This window comes from Drosophila bipectinata, unplaced genomic scaffold, assembly GCF_030179905.1.
Source record: "Drosophila bipectinata strain 14024-0381.07 unplaced genomic scaffold, DbipHiC1v2 scaffold_248, whole genome shotgun sequence".
Classification (NCBI taxonomy): Eukaryota; Metazoa; Arthropoda; class Insecta; order Diptera; family Drosophilidae; genus Drosophila; species Drosophila bipectinata.
Genome location: NW_027222896.1, coordinates 1 through 17,975, shown reverse-complemented (window position 1 = coordinate 17,975; position 17,975 = coordinate 1). Strand labels below are relative to the sequence as shown.

Sequence of the window (17,975 nt, the reverse complement as noted above, 5' to 3'; positions counted from 1 at the left end):
CGTGTTATTAATAATTCAATTTAGCCGTTTCACAACAGGCGCCGGGTCAGATGGTTGTTGGCAAGCTTCGAACACGCAATCTTGCGATACCTTTCCGCCCCAATCAGCCCCAGTCTGCCCCGTTCACCCCTTACTTCCTCCGCATTACCTTTCCTATTTAGCGTTCAGCGTTAGCAGTTACCCGTTCCATTTCCATAGCGGAGACCTCATTATATATTCATGCAAGTTAAGTGCGAAAGCTCATATAGTGGAATAATAAATTGAATTAAATCCATGGGCTTGAACAACTGCATAAACAGATACACGTGCTACGCGCAGCGAGCCACGAGATACAAATGTATCTAAATGTACACCAAACACCGAGTGCCACTTGTCCGACCTGTTCACGCGTTATTGGCCCCTATTTTTAAAATCAACTTATCAATAATTTATATTTCCTCATAATTTTGAAGCAGTTCCCTACTCAAAACTGATATTTTTAAGTGACGGTAATATTATATTATCAGAAGTTTGCTCTTAAAACTCAATAAGAGCTTTAATAATCTGTGTACATATGTCCGATTAGACACCACATATATGCTATTCATCAAATACGATCTTCTGAATATATTGCCATCGGAATTTTTGAAAAAAATTACCATTTCTCTCCGATAATATAAAAAATTTATTAAAAGAATAACAAAATCTAAGTTAAATTAAAATTATTGATTTTTTCTGACCATGCCGGCGATTACGAGTCAATTTACTTTTATGTGTTTGTAGTAACTTGGATTATTAGTGACTGGATCTTTGATGTTTAATGTTGATATAAATTTAACGGGGTACTGGATTGTTAGTATGATCCACAGGGGGAAGAATATACCAGACGCGACTTCTCATATTTGAATTGTCAGACTTTTTACATTTAATTAAACAAGAAGCACAGTCGTCGAACTTGTTGGATGTCTTTCTGGATTGGCAGCATTTGTCGAACTCCTTGTCCAATTTAAGGAATGCCTGATGGCTTTTTGACATAGAGTTTTGTGAATAAATGAACTTTCATTCCTTTAAAAATCCACTATTCCTATCGCCATCTCCCACTTTTAGACTCGAAGCACTCAAAACGAACAGCAGAGCTACAATAACACTACCTTTCATTTTAGCAGAATAATAAAGACTGATTAGCTTGCTTTCGCGGCGGTATGCATGGTACTATTATAATAATTAAATAATCTCTGTCCGAATAAGAAAAACATCGAGCATGCTCTTGCGAATATTTTGTTGTACCCTTTTCTCCCATTATCAAAACTTAAATTGACCGAAAGTGAATTTTTGCTATATTTATATTACGGATTGTTTGGAAACCTACGCTTTAATTTTCAGATCATAACCCTTGGGATGAACACATTTTTCTTGGTGATTTGTTAAAAAATACTCCCATAGACTAATCCTATTTTTCTTCCAACATGGTCCATGAAGTCATCTGTTTTAGGCCACTGATTGGTCCCTTTATAGAAGAATTGATTTTAATTTTTCAAAAACTCTTCAAAATAAATCAACTCACATATAATTCATGCAGAAGTCAGACTGCAAGTAATCAGAACGTAAAGCAAAGCTATAATAACACGACCGTCCATTTTAAAAATAGAATAGAAACGGAAATCTAAAACTAAAAATCTAAAACTAAGACTAGCAGGCGCTTATTAGCAGTTCTCTCTTAAATACAATAGGAACTGAAATTATCTCTGTCCGATTAATAGCATCATAAAGCATGCTCTTGCGTGTATTTTGGTTGATCCCCTTTCCTCCCATTATAAAAACTTTATTAGGCCGAAAAAATAATTTATGCTTTATTAATAATATAGACTGTTTCGGAAACCTAAACCTTAATTTTTCAGATCAAAATTAGCCGAGGGCAGAAGACAGGGATTGATTGAAGACGACTTAGATGAGCCACCAATATCACATCAAAATTAGCAGGGGCCAGAAGACGGGGATTGATTGAAGAAGACTTAGATATGCCACCTAAGATTTCTCGCATTTTTCAGGATTGCACACTTTGCGTCTTTTATGTCTTTCACTAGTTGTAACTTTGCAAGCCTGCGGGATTTCAGAAGATTAGTTACAGGATAGTAAATAACATAATGCAAAAAACTCACCATGCGCCGGTATATATTTTTTTTTCCTCGGATAAACGGCACCAGGCTCTGGCCGCCCTTCTAATCAGTTCCTGTGGCTTCATGGAACTGTGTTTTTCCCGGTAGGCACGCACGAAGTTAAGGTATCCATTATTCATAATAGGACCGGGCTTGCAGGTTTTCTTAGGTTTTGACTTGCACGTCTTCTTAGGCTTCGAGCACTTCTTCTGTTTCCGGGCACATGTAGGCTTTTTCTTGGCCTTGCAAGACTTCCCTGTCAGCATACCTTCAGTGGAGGGCTCGATCACGGACAGGATGCTCTCGTCAGATCCCACCGAGTTCAAGTAATCGTCCAAGATTCTCTTGTCCATAGTTTAGCGATGATCCGTTAAAGGTAAAAAAGATCCGTATAAAGTCGTATCAAAGCCGTATAAGTTTTTCTGAAAAAAAAGAGTGCGATAGTAGGAATTATCTGCTGAATATCAAAATGAGGGGGCTAGAAATAAGGGATTGCATGCTTTTGCAGCTGCATCATGTTTACAGAGACAAGTTACTTCAATTAAAAAAAAAAACAAAAATTAAAATGAGCTTATACAAATTAAGAGCCCTTTGCTATGCATTGTTGCATTTTCGAAAAGTTTAAATTTTCTAATTCTCAGGTTGCTAAAGCAACATTCAATTAAATCAAAGCTCTGAAAACCTTTCTGTTTAAGCTGCTGACAAAGAGCTAAAATGAAGATAAAAGCCAAACACGAAGCAGCTTAAACTAAGTAGAAATCGACAGGAGCAGAGGGCGTCGAGTGATTATCATTAGCCGCCAGAGTAGTTGCCATTTAACACGCACAACGAGCAGCAGCGGCAGCAACAGCAACAACATCCACAATATCAGCAGCAGTTGCAACAATGTTTGAGTAATTGTTTGCCGTTGCAGCAGCAGCAGCAGAAGCATCAACAGCGAAAGCATCAGCAGCAACTGCAGATGCAACAAAATTTGCATGCAAACACAACCCCTCTTCCTGCCACATCGACCCTTTCAGGTCCTGTCGCCTCGACGCTGGCTGCACACGTAACTGAACGGTGGCAACAACTGCAGCAGTAATTGCAACAAACAATTAGCGACACTTGGATTTATGTTTACGAGCGGCTGTCTCGACATTTTCGGCCACAATGACAGTGCAGCGTCCCCGCTTGCTATCCCCTTTATGGTTGTCATCGGGGAAAAGTTGATCAATCAGGGCGTATAATTTATTTACGATTTCGACGGCAAAAGAAAACTAAGAGCACCAATTAACTACCGACTTTTCTCCGATGGAAACAAAAATCGCGGTATTATTTATCGTCGCCCTTCGCAGGTAACTGCATGTGGCTGCAGCATGTAAATGACACCATTAATAGGCGGAGGCGTGGTAAGGTGGTGCTCGCCTGTCGTCAGGCTGCCCTCAGCATTAGTTTAAGGCTAGATAGGCGGGCAATACCATCCGACATCTAGACAAGCACGAGTTACAGTCTCGTAACCGAGGGAGTAGAGGAGATCTCGTATATGGCTATCGCTTTTTCAAACGCTGGAAAGAAGGCTTGCAAATAAACGACCGTTTAGCTTGGAGTACAGAATAAGAATAATCTTTTTATTATGAAGAAGTATGTAGGGGAATATGTATGAGTGCACGAGAATTGTGCGTGTCCGTCAGAGTTCTCTTTTTGGCGATCTTTTTGTTGTTGTCCATCGGCGTTAGTTTTTACAGTTTGCCGTTTCTGTGTTCTCTCCCTGTGGCTGTGGAGAGGGAATGTTAACTAGGGCATGTTAAATCCTCCCCCCCCAGTCCGAAGAGAAGGCCACAGAGAGGGAATGGCAGGATCGGAGTCAGGTAGCCAGGCGACGTGTTGTTGGTGTGCGCCACGAACTCCGACGATATTTGAATTTAACAATTTATATCAAAAATGGTTATCTTAATATTAAACATGTGTGTTGTGTTTAAGGTATAACTTAATTTATAATATGGTCATCTTATGCTAACGTTACATTTTGTTTACTTATTATATTTCTTATGTTGTATTTGTTCCTTATTAAATAAAAATTTAGCGATAAGGTTTAGTTTACTGATTAAGGGACTATCAGATCAGTTTGTCTATATTATAGTTTATCCTATTACTATATATTGAAATTGATAAATGTATTATCTAGGTTTCCCCGGGTAGATTTGAGTATGGTCCCCAGCCCATTATAAGACCGCTTTTACTTCTAGTGTGCGGAAAGAATGTATCTATTTCGGTTTCTACCTGTTTGATTTGTTTCGTAGGACTTCTAATGATACTTTAAGAGCTGGGTGGTTATTAAAAGGATTCTGGACTACGGGTCGAAGTACGTTGAGAATTGTGTCGGTGTTAGTATTGTTGCTTAAGCTGGTGCTCCGGGTTTTATAAATTTCTTAACTATTTTTCTAATTTTTTGTTTGTGTAACTTTTGACCTTTAGTTGTTAGGAAGGTGACGCCTTTGTCCCTACCTACTTTGTGTAATGAAAATCTCGGAGTTATCTTGTTTCTACGGGTTTCTTTTCTAAATACCGTATCATTAGGTTCAACTTGGACTGGAGTCTCTCTGTCCTCGTTTAATTTAGCCAATCTTTTTTCTGTGGTCGAGTTTAAATGTTCCTGTACTTTTGGGTATATTTCTTTCCTAAATTCGTTTAATTTCTTAAGATAGTCGTGGTGATTGTTGAATGTTATTGTTTTGTTGAATATGTGAGTTCTTCCGTGAAAGAGCTCGAAAGGGGTATAAGAAGTGCTGGAGTGTATTGCATTGTTATATGTTGCAACAGCTTCTGCGAGTATCTGGTCATGCCCGCATTCTAGGCGTGCTTCCTTTCGTTTGTTGATGATTATTCTGTATAGTTCAGTTAAGGTGGAATGCAGTCTTTCGACCGAAGCGTTGCCCGATGATTGTTGAAATGAAGTTTTATGAGCTGTTATTTGGAATTGGGTTAAGAAGTCATTGAATAGACTGCCTGAAAATTCCGCGCCCTGGTCGAAAATTATTTCCTTTGGTGGGCCGTAGTGGCTTATAAATTGTAATAGGGCATCGACGACTTTTATTGAATTCCTATTGCTAAGGGGGTAGGCTTGCGCTAGCTTGGTGAATTTGTCTATAATGGTGAGGTTACAAGCATTGTTAATGAAATATATGTCTATATGCACGACCGCCAATGGTCCCTCTGGGGTGGATGGAGTTTGCAACAGTGGTCTATGGGGGTGTCTGTCGTACTTGAGGGTTAGGCATGTATCGCAATTTTTTATAATTTTTGTGATAATGTCTTTTATATGCGGAAAATAAATGTCTCTTTTTAAATGGTTATATGTTTCATCTATCCCCCTATGATTGGTGTTAAAGTGGTACTCTCGGATTTTGTTTTCCTGGTCATGGGGATCAGTAATTTCGGTTAGCTGTATTTTGCAGCGGGAAAGTTTGTGTACGTCGTTTTCGAAGAAATAGTTATTATAGGATTCTTCTATTATTTTAAAAATATCGTCTGGTGCAAATATTGCGAATGTTTTATTCGGTTTCAGGATTGTTTGGAGGGCGTTTGTAACGGAATCGAAAGTATGCACGGGTTCTGTGATTATGTGTCTTATTTTTTGGGCAAACGGTGTTTCTATTTGTCTTGCAGTTGTTGGTCCAGTACGGAATACTATTTGACTATTAAAGTGATTTAGTGTTTGTGAAGCGATTGATATAATTTGTGGGTCTTCGTTTATGTTCAAGTTTGGCTCAATTCTGCTAAGTGCATCGGCGACTACATTTTGCGACCCTTTTTTGTATTCGATTTTGTAGTCGTAAGGGGCCAGGATCGTTTTCCATCGAAGTAGTTTTGTATTCTGGCCTTTCAGATTGTCTAACCAGATTAATGGCTTATGGTCTGTGACTATTTTCGCCCGAAGAGGTATGGTCTGAAATGACCTACAGACCAAATGATAGCTAGCATTTCTTTCTCTATCGTAGAATAGCGGACTTCCGTATCCGATAGTGTCCTGCTAGCAAAGGATATGGGTTTGTCATTAGTTTCCGGGCCTTGTGACAACACAGAGCCTATCGCATAGTTACTTGCGTCTGTGGTCAACGTGAACGGCTTATTAAAATCAGGGTATATGAGTATGGGATCATTACAAAGGAGATCTTTCGACGTTTCGAATGCCTGTTTAAATTCCTCATCTATTATTATAGATTTCCCTCCTTTTAATTGTCTCGTCATGGGTTTAGTTATTCTTGCGAAGTCCTTAATGAATTTCCTGTAATACCCTAATAGTCCCAAAAATTACTTAATTTCCCTAGCTGTCTTTGGGCAGGGGAAGTCCTTGATGGCTTGTATCTTATGTGGGTTAGGCTTGACTCCTTCCTGGGTGACGATGTGTCCCAGGAAGCTTATTTCCTTCCTTAAAAAGTGACACTGGATTTTTAGATTTGCGTTTTGGAGCTTTATGAATACAGATTTAATATCTGCTATATGTTTTTGGAGTGAGGGTGAGAATACTATTATGTCGTCGAGATATACGAGACAGACGTTACCAACTAGGTCACCTAAGACGTTGTCCATAACGCGTTGGAACGTGGCAGGGGCGTTCTTGAGCCCGAAGGGCATCCTTCTCAACTCATAATGCCCATTTTCGACGGTGAATGCCGTCTTGTTGGCGTCGCGTGGGTTCATTTGTATTTGGTGAAAAGCACTTGCTAAGTCTATTGTTGTGAAATACATAGTCTTTCCTAAGCTGTCTAGTATATCTGCAATGTTCGGAATAGGGTATCTATCAGCGATCGTTTTTTCATTTAATTTTCGAAAATCGATTACCAAGCGCCACTTTTTTTCGCCTGTGATGTCCCCTTTCTTAGGTACGACCCAGACGGGTGCACTCCATGGGGAATAGCTGCTTTTTATGATGTTCTGTTCGAGCATTTTTGAAATTTGCTTTCGAACTTCGTCTTTATGAATAAATGGGTAACGGTAGGATTTTGTGTGAATCGGTATATTATCTGTTGTTGGTATTGAGTGTTTGACTACGTTAGAGAACGTTAGTTGATTGTTTTCACCGTGAAAAAGTCTTTTGAATGATTTGCATAGTTTGAGAATATGTTTTTTTTTCCTCGCTATTGAGGTGTTCCGTCTGAATGTTACATTGTTGATTATCCGGTAATTCTGTATTAGTTGCCGCGGACATGCAGTTTAAGTATTGGTGTGTTCGTGGAGATAACTCTTCTGCCTGTAACGGTTCTTCCAGATAAAGTGTTTGGATCTGGTCTGAGTTATTACAGACTTCGAAATAAGCGGATCCTGCGATTGCGGTGTATAAGCCACCTGTTATGACTATTTGATTATCCAAATTAGTGGTTTCATATATAAAGTCTCCCTGCATGAAGTTTACTGGGAGCGGTAGTCGCAATTTGGTATTTTGTGGTATGGTATGTAATGTATCTACAGGGTTTGCTCTTGTGAGTATCGGAATGGTGGTTTCTGATGTTTCTAATATGGAGTCGGCAAAGTTTATTTTTGCATTTAGGCCGGATAGGAAATCCATGCCTAGAAGACCATTGAAGTGAGGGTGGAAGTTAAATAGTAAGAACTTAAAATTGGGTATTTTTTTGAACTGTTTGAAATTTATTCCATCTGTATATTCCCGAATTTTGAATGTACTGAGTACAAGTTTGAAGTTTGATGATAGAAAACAAATGGCAAGGAAGGCCAGGGACCAGGGACATTAATTCGCTTCTTATTTTGGTGGCTGTGTAATATAGTTTTCCCATACTGAGTCCGTCCGGAAGATGATGTAGCTCTCTAACAAGCATTTCTTCTGTTTTTTTGCTAGAGTATAGTCGCTTGAGATTTGCTTTGATATCATCCCAACTGATGAGTACATCGCAGACACTCAGGGCCTCGTCCGCCCTGCCTTTAATCTTGTCACGGATAGTTCCCAGTAAGTACTGTCCGCAAGTTGCTTGGTCTACTGATCCGGCTAACAAAAGTAGTTGATCTACTCTACTTATGAATCTATCAAGATTGTCAGGTGGGCCTTCGTAGGTGGGTAGTTGGTGAACAAGGGCAAGTAGTTGTTGTAAATTCAGGCTTGTGTTTGAGGGAGTTGATGAATTGCCAAGGATGGGACTTAGTAGCCCTGATGCGTTACCGGAATTCATAGCGTAGGTAGGAGTATTTATTTGGGATTGAACTAGCTGGTCTTTCTCTTTAGATCTAATCTGCCACTAACTATGTTACTAGTGGTGACTGTTTTACATGTATTGAGAAAAAAAACTGGCTATATTGAAGTATGGTAATGCTACGTATGTAATGTATATAGAATAGTAATAATATGTAAAGTAGTAACTATATATATGTAAATTAATTATATGTGTATGTATTTTTGAAGTATAGTATAAATTAGGATAAATTTGCCACACGGCTTCGTTTGTGTATTAATGTGGTTAAATAGTGTACTATAATATGTGATACTATGTACATATATGTATGTATGTATTCTTTACAAAGCAAAAGGAAAACCTGTAGTTTTGCTGCTTCCCTGTGTTTAGTGGAAGTTGTATGCCATTCGTGTAGTGCTCCTTCCACCTTGTTGTTGTATGCGATTTAGTAAATATACAAAAAAAAAATATATATATTATTTTTCTTTTTATTTTTTTATTAGAGGTTAGTGAACAAGTGACAACAATAAAAGTTATGTTGTTCATGGAATGCTTGTTGTTTTCTCTTCTTTTTCTTATTATTATTATTTATTTATTTATTTATTTATTTTATTTTTTTTTTTATTTTTTTTTTTTTGACATATATTATAGAAATAGAATGTATAGCATTTTCTTTCAATTAATTTTATTATTCTTTAGTGTGTAGTGCAAAAAGGGAATTCAACAATGTACAAGCCAAACCGCACCAAGTGTCACTCCGCCACTCCGGCGCGTAATCGGCTCATGGCGGCAGCCACTGCACAACGACGCAACAAGAGTTTCACGAGCGGCGTAACACAAATACATACATGTTTTCCTGATATTTGCCGAAGGGAACAGTATAATATTTGTGCAGGTTTAATTTATTCTACCATTTTTGGTTTTTTTTTTTCTTTTGTTTTAGTGTTCTTGTTTTGTTTTTCATAATAATACATTTGCATTTATGTAAATTGACAAATGGAAACGATCCCGGTGTCTTAACAGCGATTGTTGTACACATATACGGTCGTTAATCACAAAACTTACATTTATCTTTGTAAACCACTGTGTGCAGATTGTCCTCTTCCGTTGTCGGCGATTGATATACGCGTTAATATCGAGCTCTGATCACAACGAAGTCTAATGTTCGACTGATCTATTTCCTTAATTTGCTTCTTCAGTGAACCATACTCGGCGACAGCGGCGCCAGGCTGTCGTCGCGTCGTAACGATTGTTCTTGGAGACGCCAAACCACAACAACCAATCGCAATTCAGCTATAGGCTGATGCAATAGTAGCATGGCTCTCTCACATGTGCACACAAAGTGCTCTACGACACACACACGATCGCCACACGCAGCAGTTTAAGATGTCGAATTTTTTTTTTTTTTTTTTTTTTTATTTATATTTTTTGTTTCTGTTGAGCTGCTGGTGTGTATTGATGATACCGGTGCCTTATCAGCGATTGATGTACACTTATACGGTCATCGCACACAGCAGCTTGTTGGTATAGTAGTAGTAAATTGTCCTGTACTAGCCCTTCAGTACCAAAATTCCTTACCCCGACGTTTCCTGGCGACATTTTCGAAAAACAAAAACAAATTGCATGGGCTTCGTTTACTCAAGTCCGAAACGAAAGGGGAAACGAAACTTCTACCTGCTTTCGGTTTTCGACGATGATTCTCGAAGCTTCGACGTCATATATTCGATGATTCTCGAAGCTTCTACGTCATATTTTCGGAGCAGCGGCACGCGACAGAGAGACAATTAGAGAGATGTTGATGGAGGGAAGGGAGAGAAAAAAAATCTGTGTCGAAAACCAAATGAATGGAAGCGACGTCAGAATACCCTTTTTAAAATATGTTGAAATATTTTTATATATTTAAGATTATATTTAATAAATTTTTCTTATCTAATCATATGGTATATTGAAATGTATTAATAATTTGCTTTAGGCAAAGCCAATATGTTGGGGGGTTGGTTCCTCAGTGAATCCCTTGTGAATCCCACCCATTTCCTCAACGATTTCTCAGAGAATACCCCAAAGAATCTCTGGGGTATTTCCTCAACGATTCCTCAGAGTATACCTCAGGGATTCCCTGGGGTATTTCCTCAACGATTCCTCAGAGTATACCTCAAGGATTCCCTGGGGTATTTCCTCAACGATTCCTCAGAGTATACCTCAGGGATTCCCTGGGGTATTTTGTTCGAAATGCTCTTCGAATACCTGCAGGAATCCTGCAGTATTCCTTGAGTTGTTCGAATTCCTCGATGTGAGGAACTCTTCTATGGAAATTCCTTGATGGTTTGTATGAAACATACCTAGAGGATTCCTCGGGTGGCAATACTAGTACCTAGACGATTCCTTCAGGAATCCTTGAGGTATGGTACTGAAGGGAGCGAACCCGGTGCCTTATCAGCGTTTGATGTACACATATACGGTCGCTTGCATGGCATTTAGAATTTGATTTCGTTTATTTTATTTGCACATTTTTGTTGTCGCTCCCTCCCGAAATCCCATTTGCACTTGCACGTTATGTTTTATTTCCCTTTGCAATTGTTCTTTCTTTTAAGTATGTATGTATTATTTGTAATTATTTCACTACTAATGTGTCACAACCACTGCTGTCACCTGTTCACTCACCTCCTACAAGCAAATTTGAACGTTAGCGTAGTGGGCATGGTTAATCCCTTGTTCGTAGTCCGGCTGCGCCAGTTACAGTCTCGTAACCGAGGGAGTAGAGGAGATCTCGTATATGGCTATCGCTTTTTCAAACGCTGGAAAGAAGGCTTGCAAATAAACGACCGTTTAGCTTGGAGTACAGAATAAGAATAATCTTTTTATTATGAAGAAGTATGTAGGGGAATATGTATGAGTGCAAATTATAAATATCGTACCGAAGTTTTATAAAAATATATATTTTATTTAAAGTACTTTTGCAATTGTCGTACAGATAAACTTAAGGCTAATTTACGACTGACCAAGCTTGAGTTAATTGTCTTCCTTGTCGTCTCGGGATTGAAGCTTTCCAAGCTTCCCTAAGAACTTTCCGAAGTTAATTCCGAAGATAATTCCGAAGTTAGAACCGAAGTTTGTTTATGTTTATGATTGACTCAAGCTTGGCTTGCCGTTTGTGTTGTAGGTGCGAGTGTGGGGATAAATGTGTAAGAGCTCGTGGGAACTCACTGCTCGTGGGAAGTGCAGAAATAATTGTTTATAATATTAATATAGATTAAACTTCTAGTTAATTCTCCCCCTCCTAAGATGAATCGTCCCGATTCATTACATTTGTGCGGCGAGGGAGGATATTCTATTATTAAGTTCTGTAAATGTTATTTCAATATTTCTTTCAGTTTCGTTTTCTGTTACAGTTTCAGTTGTGATTTCAGCTTTTGGAATTTCTATTTCTTTTTGGGTTTTGGTACATTTTATTTGAATTTGTTTTATTATTTTGGGTATGATTTTGGGTGATTTATATATGATTAAAAGGGTAAGTATAAAAATTAACAATATTAATTCCAGGGATATTTTTGTTTTTCCTAATTTTACAAATGGGTTAATAATGTTTATATTATCTAGACTTAATTCGGAATCATTAGAAAATATGTAATCCTTTATTATATAATTATTGTATTTGTATTGGGATATGTAATCTAACATTCTCTGTTTTTCGTTGATGTAATTTATATTATTAATAATTATGCTTTCATTAAATAAAATCAGAAATGCGCCCTTTAATTTGATTTCGTTTACAGTATTTTCTCCGGTGATGAGAATAGCCCCATCATCTAAGTTTTCCAATTGTTTATTTTTTTCTCGTATTTTTGAACAGTTTGCTTTTTTCCATTTAAGAGATTTGTGAAACAAGAGCTCTCGTTTGAGAGTTTACAATAATTATTGAATATTTCTTCTTTAAAGTTTGTTATTTTATAAAATATTCCATTACAGTGTGCTGTCTTATCGTCTATTATTAATTTTCCGTTTATTTGGGCAATTGCCCTTGATGTATATAAGCTACAGATGTTATTTATAATTGGATATCTTATATATATTATAAGTAGGTCTTGGTTTTTTATTATTTTAAAAGTGGAGATGTCTAACAGATCTGTTAGTACAACTGGTTTACTTTCGTGTCTAAATATTTCCTTAATGTCTTGTTCATTTAATATTTTTGTGTTTAAAATGTTTGCTTTTGCTAAAGTGATTGTATCGATTAAATTTTGAATATCAAGGGTGATTAATTGTAGTCGGTGTTGTCTTACTTTTGATTCTTTTTTAACAACGATTGTGTTAAGAATTTCTGTCATATGCTGTACTTCTTGAAATATGCGTGAATTTATTGTAAATTGTTTGTTATTGTTTTCTGTCAGTTCGTTAATTTTGTTTTCGATTCTTGTTAAGTCGTCATGGTCTGGTGTACCTGAGAGCCATTTCCATGCTGTGCCCAATTCATTAATACCTCTTTTATTTCTGGATGGTAATAGTTGGGACATAAGGATTTTGATATTGTTTAGGTTTTGTGAAATATTCCATTCTAAGTCTGAGTTTTTGCTGCTATTAGTAATGTTATCTTCAACTCTAATTATTTCTCTATAAAAACTAAGGTTCGTAATGTGGAATAGGTCCTCAAATGAATTGTACGTCATTACATCTTTTTCGTCTTTTAGCAATAAGTATTCATTGTTTGTGTAGTCAATAATTTCCGAGTGACAAATGGTGATTAGAATGGTGAGTACGAATGTGATTTCCATCGTCTGTAAAGTATAGATTTTTTAATATTATCTTTATGGATAACTCTCTTTCTATTATTAATTATTACTTTATTGGGTAAATTTTCCTGAACGACTTGTTTTTTAAATCTGGGACCTAATTTGTTTCTTTCTCCGTGTATTTTTTCGTAAACTACTTCTCCATGATAATGATAACTACATGATAATTTTTTTCTAATTTATTTTTGTTATGATAATCTAATGTTTTAGATTGTGCTATCTGTAATTGTAGCGGTATATCGCTGTGATCTATTTTGTTAAATAGGATATCATAGGGTTTTTGATTTGTTACTGAGTGGATTGTCATGTTATAATTTTTTGCAGCTCTTATAATAATTTCAGAGTAATCTAAGAGGCGGTATTCGTCTTTAATACAGCGAGCTATTTCAGTTAAGGTTGAATGGACTCTTTCGACTTGTCCGTTCGAAAGGCTATGTCTAGGGTCTGAATAATGAATGGATATACCTGAACGTTTTAGGAATGATTTAAATTGTGCCGATGTGAAACTCGGCTCGTTGTCAGTCATAATTGTTTTTACTAATGGGAATGTTTGTAAAATTTCACATACTTTGCAGTCAATGTTCTTTTTGTTAGTGATTTCTTTTACCACTAGGTATTTGGAGTAGGAATCAATGCAAGTTAAGAAGGTAAGACTTTGTGCGTAGTAAATGTCAATATGTAAATGCTGCCCTTCTGATTTGGGAATGGGAGTTTCTCCAATAGGAATTTGTATTGGATTTCTGTTATATTTATTTGTGTTGCAAATTTCGCAATTTGTGATATATTCTTTTAATTTTTTGTATAAATTTGGCCAATAATATAGTCTGGAGATTTGTTTATAATTTTCCTCTAATCCTCTATGAGCTCGACAGTGGGTTTCTTCTTTTATTATTGCTTTATCATCATTATTAATTATATCTTGAACAAAAATTTTTGTATATAGAAATTTATTTAAAAAATTGTTTTTTAATGGAATTTGTATTTCGTATAATACTTCAGGGGTGCAGTAAATTCCTGTGCTAATATTGGGTTGCAGATATTCCTTTAGAATTGTAACTAAATTTTCTGGTTGGTCGTATTCGATGATATGGCGTCTATTTTCGAATACATTTATTTGTTCATGTATTGTAAAGTTTCCTTTTGCTATTAAAAGTTGTTGTTTAAATTGGTTAAGGGGCTTTTTTGTTTCACTTAAAATGTTATCGAAGCTACTTTCGGCTGAGTGCTGAGTACCGGTAATATCTGCATCTTCTTCGGAAATATTATTTATTTCGATTCGGGACAATGCGTCTGCTACTACATTGGTAGTACCAGGCTTATAATGAATTTTTGGGCTGAAGCTTTCTATGTAATTAAACCAACTTTTTAATTCTACATTTGGGTTTTTATCAGAAATGGCGTACGAGAGTGTTTGATGATCCGTATGAATTTCTAGTCCTGATACTCCGTATAAGTAATTTCTTAGGTTTTTTAATGCCCATTCTATTGCAAAAAGTTCTTTTTTGTTAGTCGCGTAATTTCTTTCAGTTTTATTCAATGTTTTAGATATAAAAGTGATTGGATTTCCGTCTTGAGACAGTACTGCTCCTATAGCTACATTTGAGGCGTCGGTCGTTAATGTAAATTGTTTCGAATAGTCTGGTTGGACTAATTCGATCTGGCAAATTAAGTGTTCTTTGAGTTCGTTAAAGGCTTGAATAGCAGGTTCATCAAGAGTAATTGAGACATTTTTAGACATTCGTTTAGAAATTTTTCCATTGGAGCCTTCTAAAAATCTATTTAATGGCTTGGCAATGGTTGCATAATTTTTTACGAATTTCCTATAGTATCCATTAAGACCTAGGAAACTACGTAGCTCTCTGATATTTTTAGGAATTGGATATTTGGAAATGGTTTCTATTTTTTCAGGATTGGTTTTAATAATATTTTGTGCTACAACATATCCAAGAAATGAGGTTTCTAATTTAAAAAATTTTGATTTTTCTAATGAAATTTTCATGTTTGCTTTATGTAGAATGTTAATAACTGAGTTAAGATCATTAAAATGTTGTTTTAGAGAGTGGGAAAAAATAATTATGTCGTCCATGTAAACATGGCAAAATTTCCCCACATGTTCCCTAAGTATATCGTCCATTGCTCTCTGGAAGATGCGAGGCGCGTTTGTTAGCCCAAATGGCATTCTTATGAATTCGAATTTTCCATTGTTAATGGAAAATGACTTTTTTTCGACGACTGATTCTTTCATGAGGATTTGGTGGAATCCTGATTCTAAGTCAATGGTACTAAAATATTTTGCTTTTCCTAAGTTAGATAAAATAACTGAAGGGTCCTGCATGGGATATCTGTCTGGAATGGTGCTGAGGTTCAATTTTCTAAAATCAATGCAAAGTCTGTGTTTGGGGGTGCCGTCCTCGTTAGTACCTTTTTTTGGTACTATGATGACTGGAGTTTGGTTGACAAACTCGTTTAGTGCTTGAGAGTAAGGATATTGCCTTGAGTAAATGGGTCTATCATTAACTGTGTCTATTTCACAGCGGACATCGGTTCGAAATGGTAGATTCGTGTTTATATCAGAATGTACCTTTTTAATAGTATTTATAATTTTTTCAGTGTAGTTTGCTATTTCGGTTTCAGCGTTTTCAAATGTTTTGATGTCGGCGCTTTTTTTAACTACGCTGTCTTTATTTTCGTATGCCAAATTGTTTATTTCATTTATGTCGGATTTGGCTTCGACGAAATGCTCGGGATCTAAATGTCCCAAACTATTTGATTCATAATTGTCAGAATTGTTGTTGACAGTGCTTTTGGAATCGAAGTGTTCCAAGCTATTTGTGTCGGTATGAACATCGACGGCGTGTTCGGGGTTAATGTACCCCACTTTCTGTTCCAACTGTGTTTTTCATTAGAACACTTGTGGAATTTAAGTATTTATCTAATATAAATTTTTTTAGAGGTAGTAGTGTTATTTCCTTTTTCATTTCTAATAGATTAAATTTTTCCTCATAATTTAATTTTTCAATTTTTCCTTTAAATTTTAATGTGTCATTGCTCATGTCAATGACCGCTCCTATTTTTTTTAGTAAATTGTACCCTACTAATAAATCTGCCTTCAATCCGTCTATTTCATAAAAAATCAAATTAAAATATACCATTTCAAAAATTGTTATGAAATGGTATATTTTAATTACTGAGTACCCGTTAACTGTCGAAACTCTTTTATAAATTGGCAATTCTATTCCATTTTTGTAAATACCTTTTTTTATGTAGCAAGCTGTGGCTCCTGTATCTATTAAAATATTAAATTTTTTGTTTATTTTTTTATCAAATCGAAAAATGTGTGGAAGGCCTACTGTTCTCCTAAAAAATGGTCTTCTTCAATATTGTTTATGCGCATTTGTTTGTTTTTCGGTTGAGCTGATGACTCAATTTGCGAGCTCAATTTTTTTTTAGGGTTTGGATGCTGGTGTCCAGTTCCATTGGTTCGCTCTTGTTTTGAAAAGTATTATTCCCTTGTGTCCAAACATTATTATTTGGATAATTATTGGAATAAAACCGAGCATTATTGTTTTGATAGTTATTTGCGTATTGATTGCTATTATTTTGGAAAGTATTAGTTTTGTTTTGAGAAGCATTGTTATGAAAATGGTTGGGGTTGTGGTAATTGGAATTTTGTCTATTAAAATTCTGGTGGCTATCATTGTTTTTATTCAGGCGCAATTGATTGCCTTGATTATAACCATCAAATTTATAATTGGAATCATTGGGAGTTCGTAAGTTGTCGTTAAAATGACGCTGATGAGGTGCGCTGAAACGATAAGCGAACTGTGCCCTCATCTGGTTAATTTCCATTTCTTGCACTCTGCCTAAAGCGTTTGGCAAGTCTGGAGGACTGAGGGAAAAGAGCATACCGGAAATTGGGCCGTTCAGGCCAGTTATAAATACTCTTAAGGCATTTTGTCTGTGTCTGAGATTTGTTTCTGTAGTTATGGGATTATCTTTCCCATAAGTCATTATGGTTTTATTTATTAATAAGGTTAACTTTTTATTAACCAAATTATAAAAGTCCATAACTGAGAATTTGTTTTGTGTCAGGACACTTAATTCTTGTTCGATAATGTGAATTGGCCTCTTATCGCTGAAAACGAAATCTAGCCTGGCCAAAATTGCGTCAAAGTTTAGAACAGTTCCATGATTTGTTAAAGCATCATTTGCTTTGCCTGTTATTTTGTTTCTTAAAATAGTTAAGGCTACAAAGTAGTAGTATTAGTTCGTCCAGGATTATTTACTTGCGTTTTTGCGGAACGACCTTTCTTATTTTTGTAGATTGGTTTCAGTTTTTTTTCTTTTTTATTTTTTTAAGTTCTTATTCATCTAGAATTTTAAAAAAATTTGACATAATATTTATTTACTAATACGAATATATACATCCGCATATAGGTTTTGAAAAAAAAAAAAAAAAATTTTTCATTATCTAAATATATAATATATATAAATTATATTGGTAAATCTATCCTCACCGTGTACTTTAAAATCCTGAAGAAGAGTCGATAGTTTTATCCTATGAGGTTCCTCAAATGGTCCGTTTAGTCTTCCTTCCTTCCTTGTCTTGTGGGACTTCCTTTTTTTTTTTTTTTTTTTTTTACTTAAATTTTTGTGCGTTTGCGTTCGTTTAAGTTGGTTTTTATACCCTTGCAGAGGGTATTATAATTTTGTCCAAAAGTGTGCAACGCAGTGAAGGAGACATCTCCGACCCTATAAAGTATATATATTCTTGATCAGGATCACCTCCTGAGTTGATATGAGCATGTCCGTCTGTCCGTCTGTCCGTCTGTCCGTCTGTCTGTCTGTCTGTCTGTCCGTTTCTACGCGAACTAGTCTCTCAGTTTTAAAGC

The 17,975-nt window shown here is 36.1% G+C and overlaps 1 protein-coding gene across 6 annotated transcripts; it reads right to left on the bottom strand.

The window, feature by feature from the left end:
• Positions 1-1,800: 1,800 nt before the first annotated feature.
• LOC122321390 (protamine-like) lies at positions 1,801-11,100 on the bottom strand. 6 transcript variants are annotated; one of them, XM_070282707.1, is made up of 4 exons: positions 9,362-9,488; positions 8,658-8,723; positions 2,139-2,557; positions 1,801-2,079 (listed from the first exon to the last, which is right to left on the bottom strand). In XM_070282707.1, the coding sequence occupies exons 3-4, from the start codon at positions 2,486-2,488 to the stop codon at positions 1,992-1,994; spliced, it is 438 nt and encodes a 145-aa protein (XP_070138808.1). In that variant the 5' UTR covers positions 2,489-2,557; positions 8,658-8,723; positions 9,362-9,488; the 3' UTR covers positions 1,801-1,991. The 6 variants fall into 6 exon arrangements, with proteins under 6 accessions (XP_070138808.1, XP_070138811.1, XP_070138809.1 ...); XM_070282710.1 differs by lacking the exons at positions 8,658-8,723; positions 9,362-9,488 and adding an exon at positions 10,958-11,100; XM_070282708.1 differs by lacking the exon at positions 8,658-8,723 and having other exon boundaries at positions 9,362-9,479.
• Positions 11,101-17,975: the final 6,875 nt, after the last annotated feature.